Source organism: Eretmochelys imbricata, chromosome 6 (assembly GCF_965152235.1).
Source record: "Eretmochelys imbricata isolate rEreImb1 chromosome 6, rEreImb1.hap1, whole genome shotgun sequence".
Taxonomy (NCBI): Eukaryota; Metazoa; Chordata; order Testudines; family Cheloniidae; genus Eretmochelys; species Eretmochelys imbricata.
Genome location: NC_135577.1, coordinates 25,883,413 through 25,895,460, shown reverse-complemented (window position 1 = coordinate 25,895,460; position 12,048 = coordinate 25,883,413). Strand labels below are relative to the sequence as shown.

General features: G+C 48.1%; 1 protein-coding gene across 1 annotated transcript in view; it reads left to right on the top strand.

Moving 5' to 3' along the window:
• Positions 1-5,240, top strand: part of CTSD (cathepsin D) — a 33,866-nt gene extending 28,626 nt beyond the window's left edge. Inside the window, exons 8-9 of the mRNA XM_077818258.1 lie at positions 1,149-1,247; positions 2,083-5,240. Of these exons, the coding sequence (XP_077674384.1) occupies positions 1,149-1,247; positions 2,083-2,244 (261 nt within the window). The 3' untranslated portion in view covers positions 2,245-5,240. The remainder of the gene's footprint in view (positions 1-1,148; positions 1,248-2,082) is intronic.
• Positions 5,241-12,048: the final 6,808 nt, after the last annotated feature.

Below are 12,048 nucleotides of genomic sequence, written 5' to 3'. Positions count from 1 at the left end.
TTCGTTCTGGACCTGGCTCTCTCTAGGCCCCATCAACAGCACTCAGAGAATTTATGTATAATTAGATGGATTGCACCTATCCATAGTCTCTAGGGGTTTTTGTTTAACACCATCTATTCCTATTGCAGTAGCAGCTAGAAGGGCCTAACCCTACTATGCTAGATGCTGTACAAATACCTAATGAAGAGACACCCCCTGCCCCAAAGCATTTACAATCCAAGTAATAGGACGTGCCAAAAAGGGGTTGAAAGCGTCTCCCTCCAAGGGCTTCCTCAGTGCTAGAACAGAACCACCCCCCAGCTGTCCCAGGCAGGATGTAAGAATATGGTGTTACAAGCCCTTGAAAAATCTCCCTAGACATACAATGAAACAAATACTCGTCCATTACATACCCCAGCATAGCTCTTAACAAGCCCCATTGACAAAACTGGGTCTGTGGAGAGCAACTTGGGGCCCGGCTGGCCAAGGGATTGAGGTACTTGAACCCCTGTATTTGTGCCCCTGCTCCTGCTTTGCTCATCCAGTGTTTTGTGCTTTATAGGTCAGCAGCTCCTAGGGGCCCCATTGTTCATAGGCGCCATGTGTGCACTTAGTAAAGTGAGGAGCTCTGAGGGTGGGGTTTTCAAAGGAGCCCAACTGCATTCTAGTCCCATTTCCCATTGAATCGGCATAAGAGACACCGCAGACAAAGGGTGGGAGGAGAGCCAGGCAGAGTCATGGAGTGACTTGCCACAAGTCTCACCGCGGATCCGTGGCAGAGCTGGGAGTGGAACCAAGGTCTTCTGACTCTCACTCCAGTGTGCTACCCCCAGGTCCACACCGCCTCTTGATCTAGTCTTCCCACTGGCTGTCTGAAACTCTGCACGCTGAACTGCGCTGAGCCCTGCTGATCGTAAGGGGCCCATGCCTCAGCAAGGAACCCATTCGGATTTGATTTAAGGCTGGAGGGTGCTAATTACCATAGGCTGCCTCCTTTCCTTTTTTTTTTTTTTTCCCCTTAACCCGCAGAAGGCTGTTGTCTGAGCACAGAAGGAGAGGCCTGACCATCTCCCCTAGTGACCCCCCTTTTCCTTAAGCCTGCCAGCCAGCTGCCTTTCTGTGCCCATGGGGTCTTATGCTTCAGTGTACTGCTGCTGTTTCCTTTTCAGTACGTGATCCCCTGCGATAAAGTGCCGTCCCTTCCCGTCGTCACTCTCATGCTAGGAGGAAAGCCCTATGGGCTCACAGGAGAACAGTACACCTTCAAGGTGAGTCCAGAGCAGCTTCTACCCAGCTCCCTTTCCTACGCTAGCTGTTCTTACCTAGATGTAGGAGGCCGGGCTTTCGTGGTGAAATCCTGGCCCCTCTGAAGTCAGTGGTAGTCTTATCACTTCAGTGGAGCAGGGGTTTCACCCCAGTGGCCACGTGAGTCCTGCCAGGATAGTGCCTGTTCACTGCTGCAAGGTTAGCAGTTTGCCAGTCCTATCTCTGAGTCCGCATCATAACCTGCTCTCTTGAAGAGAGCAGGCAAGACTCCAAAGCATGATCCGTGGAGCAGGATCAGCCCAGAGCTTCAGTCACAGAGTCTGACACTCACCTTGCTCACTCTGGTCTAAATCAGGAGTAACTCTACAGAGAGTGAGACCACGGTGTGTGTGTGGTCAGAATTGGTTCCATGCACTATGGTTCCAGCTGAGACCCCTGCATGCCAGACTTGAGGAGAAGCATGAGTCTGAAGAATCAGGATGTTGTCATGCTGCTAGGTCTGTAGACAGCAATGGAGACCTCCACTGGTTTGTTGCAGTAGTAAGACACGACTGAGTAAAGCCATCAGCCCCTGCAGTGGGTGAAACTAGGGAGGCAGAGTGAGCAATAATGGACAGGAGGTCATGTGATTCCTACTATTGTAGTCCATCTGCCACCAGGTTTGGAGAGCTCAGGGCCAGTCCTTGTCGTGATAGATCATGATGATGATCACGGTTAATACCTCACCCCACGTAGAGTCAGTTCCACCAATCAGTGCCCTAGAGCAGAGCTTGTGGGAGGGCAGGGGAAGGGATGAAAGACTCGTCCTTCTACTGACCTTCTCACTCTTTCCTGTAGATTTCTGTACAGGGAGAGACCATCTGCCTGAGTGGATTTTCAGCCCTGGACGTCCCACCTCCCGGGGGCCCGCTGTGGATCCTGGGAGATGTATTCATTGGCCCCTACTACACAGTGTTTGACCGTGATAATGACTCTGTTGGCTTTGCCAAATGTGTCTGAGTACCTGCCCCACCACCCCTGCCACACGCATGCACTGTAGAGAGTGAGTACCAGGATTAGGAAGTAAATGAGGAAATAAAAGAAATGGAAATAGATTTAAAATTAAAAAGGAAACAATATTCGTGCCCTTTTAATGACCCTTTGCCGTCTCTTGAATAAGTGATAATCAGAGCTGTAGCGGATCACTCAATCTAGAGCAGCCCCTGCCTTGTTAGATCTTCCAGCTCCATTTTAAATATTCGCTATTGAAGCTGCACAATGCCCACTCATGACTCCAAGCACTGGTCTCGCAAATAGGAGAGCCAGCTTATGAGATCCATGCGATGATTCCACTCCTCCTGCAGAGAACCCACATTGGTAACAGTCTCTGGATTCCATGTACATGCAGAAAACTTTCTCCTTATTCCTCTTCTCTAACCAATGACCGGGTGCGGGAGCTAAGTTCATCTTACGGCTGCTCCGAGTCACGTGAGGAAGAAAAACAATAGTCTGGTGGCTCTCAATGAGCTTGTGCTGCTTTAATGTGCTTTCTTGTGGAGCTGAGGAGGGTGGTCAAGTGATGGCTGCATGAGCCATCCCTTAAAACGCACAAGGGACAGTTTAGAATCAAAGTACATTAGCCGAGTTTCTTGTGCGGCAGCACAATGGGAGCACTTGGCGTGGTGTGACCATCCCTGTTGAAGTGTCTCACCTGGCAGGGATGACAACAGGGGCTCCAGCCGGTAGAACCCTCAGGGAGCGGGAAGGGGACCATGGTAGGATTTGATAATGGTCTTTGAGTTCATGTCTGCAACGGCCTATCTTTATGCTTAAGGCTGAGCAAACCAGATCAGATAAATAAGAGATGACCCAAACTTTTCTTAGGTTTGAAATAGTTTGGTTGGTTGGGGTTTTTTCTTAAAGTCCTACGGTTTGGGAAAATTTGTCCAGAGCTATTGATCTGGGAGGTAACATTTTTTTTTAAAGCATTTAAGTTACCTAGAAGCCTTAGGTCCTACTGACAGTTAATGGGGCTTAGGTGCTTTCAAGTCACTTAGATGCTTTTTTCAGAGTAGCTTTTGAATGCTTTTTCTTTAGATGCTTTTGAAAATTTTACTCATGGCATTTTTGATCTGATCAAACCAGCCTATTAGCAGTCAGACGAGAGACTTGCAAGACTTCCAGATCAAAGAGGTTTGGGGAAGCATCTCAAGTTCCAGGTGTTTCTCTTTACCAAGCCTCTGAACCTCTGGAAGCCAATTCATTTCTACTCTACGCTCCCTTTTCTGAACCCTGGCTTACTTTTCTTGTTAAAAACCACGTAAACGTACACCGTGCTATACAAATATAGAGTGAGGCACATTGCCCGCTCTAGAGAGCTTACAGTCATGCGCACAGACCCACACTCATCCAGTTAAGAGCCATCAGCTATGTATACAAAACTGTTCACCCAGTTGGGCCCTTAGACAAGACAAACATGGGGCAGTAGTCCAGGGGAGGGACTGCAAGGAGCAAGTGGTGGATGGAAGGAGGATAAAGTGGATTTTTAAGTAGGGTTTTGAGTAAGTGGGAGAGAGTGAGCTTGGTAGAGTTATTCAAGGCTTTGATCCAAAGCCCACTGAAGTGAACAGGGAGACTCTCATTGCCTTCAGTGGGTGTATAATGCAGCATGAGCACAATACAGACGGTGAAAAAGAAAAGCAAAGACCCAGATCATGCCCTGGTGTGAGCCAGTGTAACACCAATGTTAGCAGTAAGGTGAGAGGATTGAGAGTAATGTAGAGAGTGAAATCCTGACCCCCCTGAAGTCAATGGGAGTTTGGCCCCTGACTTTAATGGAGCCAGGATTTCCCCCAGGGAGCAGCAGGCAGTGAGAACAGTAATGTGCCTGGGGGAAGCTAGTCACACTAGGGAACATACACTTTTCCCCAGGACCAAGCCAACATTGAGCCTGCCATCTGGGGAGAGAAAAGGGCTGCCACTTCATCAGGATGTTCAGAGAGAATGGGGTGGAGAAGATCTAAAATGATTCCCATCACATAAGCCTGCTGAGCGCCACCCTTTTCCAGTCCATTGCACCCCCTGTGATGAGTTTGCTAACGTTGACTCAGGCTTTAATAACAACCTCTGCTGCTCAGACTGGGAGGGGTTTCGTTGGTGCATAGTTAATGCTCACAATCATTACTGTTACTCAGACACCTGGAAGGGGCTGCCTGAGGCAGCTGTGACTGGTGTGAATGAAGTAACGCTAATATATGTGTCGGTCTGCACAGCCCCAGGAGTGATAAATACGCTGTTCCCACCATGGCCTGCCGTCTGTGCATGCTCTTCGGCTGCAGCCTCGGATTAGAAGCTGAAGGCATCTGTTACAGCCTAAAGACCTAGCTAGGGAACAACAGTGTGTTCCCCAAAACCATCAAACACAAATCCTCAGCTGCCCTCCAGAGAGTCCCATTCGCAAATTGATCAAGTGCCCAGAGCTCTTTAAAGTTTAAAGTTTGAAGTTAAATCCTTTCTGAGCTGAAGAATTTATCCCATACAGTGACTTAAACATAGAACTTTTTTTAGATGTCCGTTAATTAGATTTGGTGGAAGGTAAAATCTCTAGCAGGGAATTGACTGCAAGGTTAGATTTTATTAAGGATCTATTTTTAACCCCTTCCAAAGCAGGCAGAGTGCATTATATGAAGGAGCCATTGTACATTAGTTGCTGTTAAACATATAATGCCCTAGGACGTTTATACCTGAGGGAAGAATTTGGTCCATAGTGATGCCCTAAAAGACACATCTTAAGACAGGCTCGGGGGAGTGGTTTATTTGATGTAACACATTTGCAATGCAAAGATTGTGGCGCTTCTGAAATCAGTCTCTTTCCCTTGTTGTTTTACTTGTGTTTTTCAACCGGAGCTTGAAATGCTTTTTGACTTTATTTTTGGGGCAATCTGACGTGCTGTCAGAATTCCTGTCTCTAGATTTATTATAGAAAATTGAAATGAAAACGTCTTTTCTCCCCTTTACCGTGTTGCTGTTTTCTTTCAAGTGGTTTGGAATTGCCAAGGTGTAGTGAACATTTCACTTAGGTCAACAAAAACCCACTCTCCTGTTGGTAATAGCTTTAGATAAGCTATTACCAACAGGAGAGTGGGTTGGGGGGCTGGGGGGGGAGAAAACCTGGATTTGTGCTGGAAATGGCCCACCTTGATTATCATACACATTGTAAGGCGAGTGATCACTTTAGATAAGCTGTTACCAGCAGGAGAGTGGGGTGGGGGGAGAGAAAACCTTTTGTAGTGATAAACAGCCATTTTTTCATGGTCTGTGAGTATGAAAACATCTTCTGTATTTTCCACAGTATGCATCCGATGAAGTGAGCTGTAGCTCACGAAAGCTCATGCTCAAATAAATTGGTTAGTCTCTAAGGTGCCCCAAGTACTCCTTTTCTTTTTGCGAGTACGTTGTGTGTATGTTCAAAATATGTTCAGGTGGGCTTCTCCGGCTAGGCTCCCCATGCTGGGGGTTGAATGTCCCACTGGGGTCTTCAGGCGTGGCTGCCCTTTAAAGGTGCTCAGAGGCCCGCCTGGGCTTTGCTCTTCCCCTCTGACCTTCTAGTTCCACAGGTCAGAGTGGGAGTGAGGAGTGGGGCAGAGGAAACTGTGATAACTCCACTTGTGGCACTGCTATGAAATGTCAATCCGAGCAGATTGTGCAGAGCATCGCAATGGGCTCCTTACTCGCCTTCCTTACGTGAGTTCAAGCAGGAGTGAAATATTTAACACTGCTGACATTTGTATTATCTTCACTGGGAATCTGAGGTAACACGCCTTTGAGATGCAGGGGCCAGTGCACATCTCAGACCTGTTGGTTCAGGCTCTCTGCAAACAGAGGCAGACAGAACGGTGTCAGTTACAGAAGGTTTACCTCTCAGCCACTAGGGATAGAACCATACTGTCCTGAATTTTTAAATTATTAAAATGTTAGGTTGAGATTCTGTAGAACAATATGCTAACCTCCTAGCGCTGACCCAATACAACCTAGCCCAGGGGTGGCTGAACTACGGCCACGGGGCCTCATCGGGCCCTTCAGATGTTTTAATCCGGCCCTTGAGAGCTCCAGCTGGGGAGCGGGGTTGGGGGCTTGCCCCGCTCTGCGCGTGCCGTGACTCCATGCAGCTCCCAGAAGCAGTGGCATATCCACCCTCCGGCTCCTACATGTAGGGGCAGCCAGGGGGCTCCACACGCTGCCTCTCCAGCTCCCATTGGCCGGGAACCATGGCCAATGGGAGCTGTAGGGGCGGTGCCTGCAAATGGGGCAGCGTGTAGAGCCGCCTGGCCATGCTTCTGCGTAGGAGTCAAGGTGGGACGATATGCTGCTGCTTCTGGGAGCTGCTTGAGGTAAGCACCATCCAGAGCCTGCACCCCTGACCCACTCCCGCTCTCTGAACCCCTCGGTCCCAGCCCAGAGAACCCTCCTGTATCCCAAACCACTCCTCCCCAGCCCCATCCCAGAGTCAGCACCCCCACACACACACACCAACCCCTGCCCCAGGCCAGAGCCCCCTCCTGCACCCTGAACGCCTCGTTTCTGGCTCAACCCCAGAGCCCTCACCCCCTCCCACACTCCAACCCCCAAATTCACGAGCATTCATGGCCCGCCACACAATTTCCATACCCAGATGTGGCCCTCAAGCCAAAAAGTTTGCCCACCCCGACCTAGCCAAGTTGGAGCTCTGAAACCACCACAGTAGGCACCGTTCTGCTTGACATAATGCCTGCTTTAATTTACATCCACTCCCCCTGACCATTATAACACTAACTCCTAGCTCTTAGCAGCAGTAGATCTCACAGTGCTTTGCAAAGGATGGCAGTGTGGTTGTGTCCATTTTACAGATTGGGAAACTGAGGTGCAGAGTGGCGATGAGTCTTGCCAAGGTCACCCACCAGGCGAGTAGTAGAGCTGGGAACAGAACTGCCATAATCCATTTCTTGAGCTTCTCGGTCACATAACGGTCAAGAGGAAGGGAATGCCCAGGCACCCCGACTGTGTGGTCCTCAGGAAGAGGGGCAGTACAGCAAATATAACACAGGCAGTACACAATGAAGGAGCCACCTACCGTAAGATAATCCTCTCGTGACCAGCTGTACCAGCGTTAGGACCTAATTGTGTTGGAGATATGTCATAAAGCAGACCCACACAGACACACACACCCCCAATGGCCACAGATCAGAGCCCAAGTTTATAATCCTGGCTCTATCAATGAAGCACTGTGTGCCTATAGATAAGTCACACACCAACGTCTTTGTGCCTCAGTTGAACGATGTATGAAATGGGGATGACACTAAGGGATTCAGATCTAGGAAGAGCACTATTCATTTTTTCAGCTTTATAAAAAATCCAACGTATGATCTAAGCCTCTTGCCCATATTATTACTTTTTGTATTATGGTGGTGCCTAGACACCCCAACGAAAAATGAAGCGCCTCTGTGCTTGGTGCTGTACAAACAAAATAAGAGTCAATCTCTGCCCTGAAGAGTTTATTATCTAAACAGCCATGACAGACAAAGGGAAGCATTATCCCCATTTTACAGATAAGAAATTGAGGTACAAAGAGATTAAGTGACTTGGCGAAGGTCACACAGGAAGGCTGTGTGCCTTAACCACAAAATCAACTTTTTCCCTAAATTAGCATCTATAGTATGAAAGGAGTCCCCATAAATACCTATCAAACACACAATGCTCAGCCCAGGAAAAAAGATTTACTCAATTGCCAAATGTTTATTAATATAAATATGAGGGCAAGGTACCTGCCTCAAAGACCTTTTAAAGCCCTAAGCCTAAAAAGAGCTCCTCAGGTGAACTCATGCAGAAGTGGGGCCAAAGCAGTTACATTTTGAAGGAAAGATGGAAGGAAGTGACGGAAGTGATGTTAACATGCCTTATTGGGTCCATGGTTTCATTTTGATCTTTCTCCTACTGGTCACCCTCTACTTAGTTAACATTAAGGGGAGAGGTAGGATTGCTAGGCCTTGCTGAAGAAAATAACTCACCTAAAAAGGGACTGTCTGGCGCGTACTTTAAGAATAGGCCCAAAATTTAGATTGAAAAAAAAAAAGTGGAAACAAAACCTAACGTGACTAGAAATGGTTTCCTGATCTTTTTAGCCTTTGATGAGAGCTAAATTACAAAACTAGCTATAAACAAGGTTAGAACCGATCCGTTGGGGATTAGTACAGGCACCAGAGCCTGCTTGCATGGATCTAGCTGCAGAATCTGGGCCTAAACTCATTTCAGAGTCTACATGGCGAGAAATGGAAAAAATTAAACACACAGTAAAGGAAATGGGGAATTAGATTTATTTTATTTTTATGGGGGTTGGTTGATTGGTTCTTGTTTTGGTTGGGTGGTTGGTTTTAATTATTTCTGGTGTAATTAGTGACAAAGGGAATGATGTTTGACTTTTGAAATGGGATTGTCAAGCTGGTGGAGCCCTTTGCTACAAAAGAGATTGTAAACGCTTTGAGGTAGGGACTGTCTGTTTGTACGGCGCTGAGCCCAATGCGGTCGTGGTCCTGGTCCTGGGACTCCAACGTAGTCCCACAACACAAATAAATAACAATAATTGATAAAAAGGATGAGCCAGTGAAAAACAACCTAGCCAAGCAGCACAGCTCCTCCTTTTCCCTTTTTTCTGCCCGGCTCATCTTTACCCCTAGATGCCAGAGTGTATATGAGCTAACAGGCTCCATTTGGTGGGCACTGGGTTTTTGCAGCTGTCCTCTGATCAGGCTGTTTATTCCAGGCAGCTAGGCCTGAAAACACAGGTTTTCCCCACAGCAATTTGCTCATCGTGCCACTAGGAGATGCTGTTTTCACTGCGGTAGCCTCCAGAGGCTGGCAGTAATTACTGCTCCGTGGCTGGTTGTACTGCTCTGAGTGCTTTCTTCATCCTCAGCAGCTAGTGGGATTTCAGCTTCCTTCAGGGAAGTGGGAAAGGGCAGAGAAGGAAGGGGAAGAGAAACTCAAGACAGGAAAGGACGAGGGGGGCACAGCTGGCTGAGGGAGAAGGGAAGGGGAGTCACAACAATGGCCTGATTTTCAAAGGTGCTCAGCTCCCACTGCCATCCCATTTTCAGCCCCTCTGAAAATCAGGCCATTAAAGTGACAGGATGGGGAGAGCAGAGTGGAGGGCTCACAAAGCTATAGGAGAGGAGAACAGGCCTGTCCTCGGATCACCTTGGAAGGGGCCAGAGGGCCGCTGCCTGTCTCACGCTTGCACACCAGCCTGCCTTCCGGAGACATGAGGTAAGAAGGAGATGGGGCCCGTTGCGGGAGGAGATAGGAAAGTTGTGCAGCCTGGTGCCCCCCCAGCAGAGGTTTTTGGATGTTTCCTCACCCCACTGGGGTGCTCCCAGGTGTAGTGTTGTGCCAGTGGCATGCTGAGCTCATGCTTTAAAACATGTGTGCAACTTGCATTGGGCCACAGCACCAAGGCAGCGGAGGTTAGTGCAGTTTTGGTCTTGTAGAGGAGCCAACCTTTAACAATCACTGCAGCCCATCACTGGGAGGCCCTGATCATTCCCATATTCATATCAAAACACCCTGAAATTCACCAGAATGCCCACACGATGTCTGATTCTCCAGTACTCTGCACCTCATTTACACCTGGGGCAAGGTTCTCTACCCTGCTGGCCAGGTGGCTCAGTGCCCACCACCACTCTCAACCTGTGTCCTGCACTGCAACATTATTTCATTAATTTCTGCAATGCAATTTTAACATTAACAACCTGCTTCATTTGCCCTTCCCCTGCCACCTCCCTCCACTTACTGCATTGTCTCTCCACAACTAAATTCATTTGACTTAGTTGATAACTTCATCTGTATTAAAATTTTCCACTTAACACAGAGAAGATAAACAGTACACACAACATGTACAGAACAGCAAATATGATACTCTAGTTCCAAGAGTCCAATTCTCCTCTTGCTGACCCTGCTGCAAAGCCGTGAATTAGTAAATACTAAGCAACGAATCAGCTGAAGTCAATGCAATTACACCAGTGTAGAGCTCATGTAAATGAATGGAAGATCTGGCCCCATGGTCATGGAGGCAACACTCTCAGACACTCAGGCAGGATCTAGAAGACAATCTCTTACTTTTAGAAACTCTTTTTACTAAAAACAAATGATGAAGCACTTTTGTCTCGGGGTTAGTTGTTTTCTTTTTCCTCTGATTTTTTTATTTTATTTTATTTTTAGGTTCCTTTGGGAGGGGAAGAGAAGTGGAATGCAGCTTAAAAGCTAGAAGACAGGAGAGAGAAAGCATGGGGGAGGAGGCCTCACCCTTCCAAACGTCAAACAATATTATTGTTCAGCTTGCTTAGCATTCAATAGGGAGAATTTCAAAGAGTGGGGCTAGGAAAGGGGTGCCATAGGATTGCTGCTGTGTTTCCTCCCCTGAAAAGTTGAGCAGTTCAATCCTACATAACTCTCTTGGGCAGAGTTATGAAGGACTGAACTGGTCAAGTTTTCAGGGGAGGAAACACAGCAGTGGCTTCAGTGGGCTTTGGCTCAAGCCTTGTTTACAGGACACACAGCATCGTTGAAAAGCTGCCACCTCTGGCGTGGGCTGGAGACAGCCAGCTGGTGCTAGTGTACTATACAGCAGTGACTAGGATTTTTTTGGCCAGGAATCTAGAGCCAATGAGCAGACGTATGTGGTGCTGTGGTACCTAGGCAGAGCAGACAGGACCTTGTTTTTTAAAGTCTCATCTAAAAGAGCCACATGTATGTAGTAAACTCCATTGGACCCCATTCTTAGGTGCACGCTGGCAGCATAAAGGGACCTTACAGGGGATGGAAAGAGCCCTCTGAGAATACCCACTGTGCGGCGGGGGGGGGCCTGGCATCAGAGTTTTGCTGCTGTCTCACTCCCAGCTCTCAGTGTGGAGGGCAGGGAAGGGGAATGGCCAAGGTGCACTACCCTCTCCGGCTATTCTCTGCTTCTCAAACACCATAGAAGGCCCTGGCAAGCAGAGGTGTAAGTCAAGCAACCCTGAGGCTGCTCTGACGTACATTGGTGGCCAGGTAGGCCCCAGAATAACCCTAGAGGACCGAGTGTGTGAATACAGCGTAAAGCCACCTATGCTCCTTCTCCTCCAGCCCTGCCTTAAGCACAGGGAGAGGGTAACTGAGAATCAGGCCTATGGAGTCTTTAGGAGGCATGAGTCGATGCTGCTGGCAATTGAACCTGTGGTTCCAGAGAGCCTATAGAGTTTTATGCATCTTCTGGCACAATGGCAAATTAGGGACTCTTGTAAAATGTAAACGTTCAGTTCCATAGCAATAAGCAATAGATTGTTAAAGGAAACCTAACTCTCTGAGGGAAACACGCTGGCCTTTATATTAGTGAAAGGAGGAAATGAGAGCTGCAGCAGTGACAGAAGAGGAGATTGCAGCTCAGGGGCTACCATGACTCAGACTCTGCTCCCATAGTTTGTGATGGCATCCACACCTGCTTCGGAACGGAAATATGGCCTGATATTCCATGGCTGCTGTTCGCTGCTTTCTCCTTGTGAGGCTTTCCACATAAATCTCAGAGCATAGGTCAGCTGTCAACTTTACACAAAAGAAAACCAGGGAGGTGGATAGCAAAGGAATGGAGTCAGATCTGGACAGGCGGTGTCACCCCACTCCTCCGCACACCTTCCCAGCCACACCCAGGTAAATGTTCTCTCTTGCTGTTGTCGTAAACAGTCGTGCCATAATGATCCCCTAAGCAGGTTTTCCCAGGCCATGGGACTGAGTCCCCCTGGTGGGGCCTGAATTTCTTGC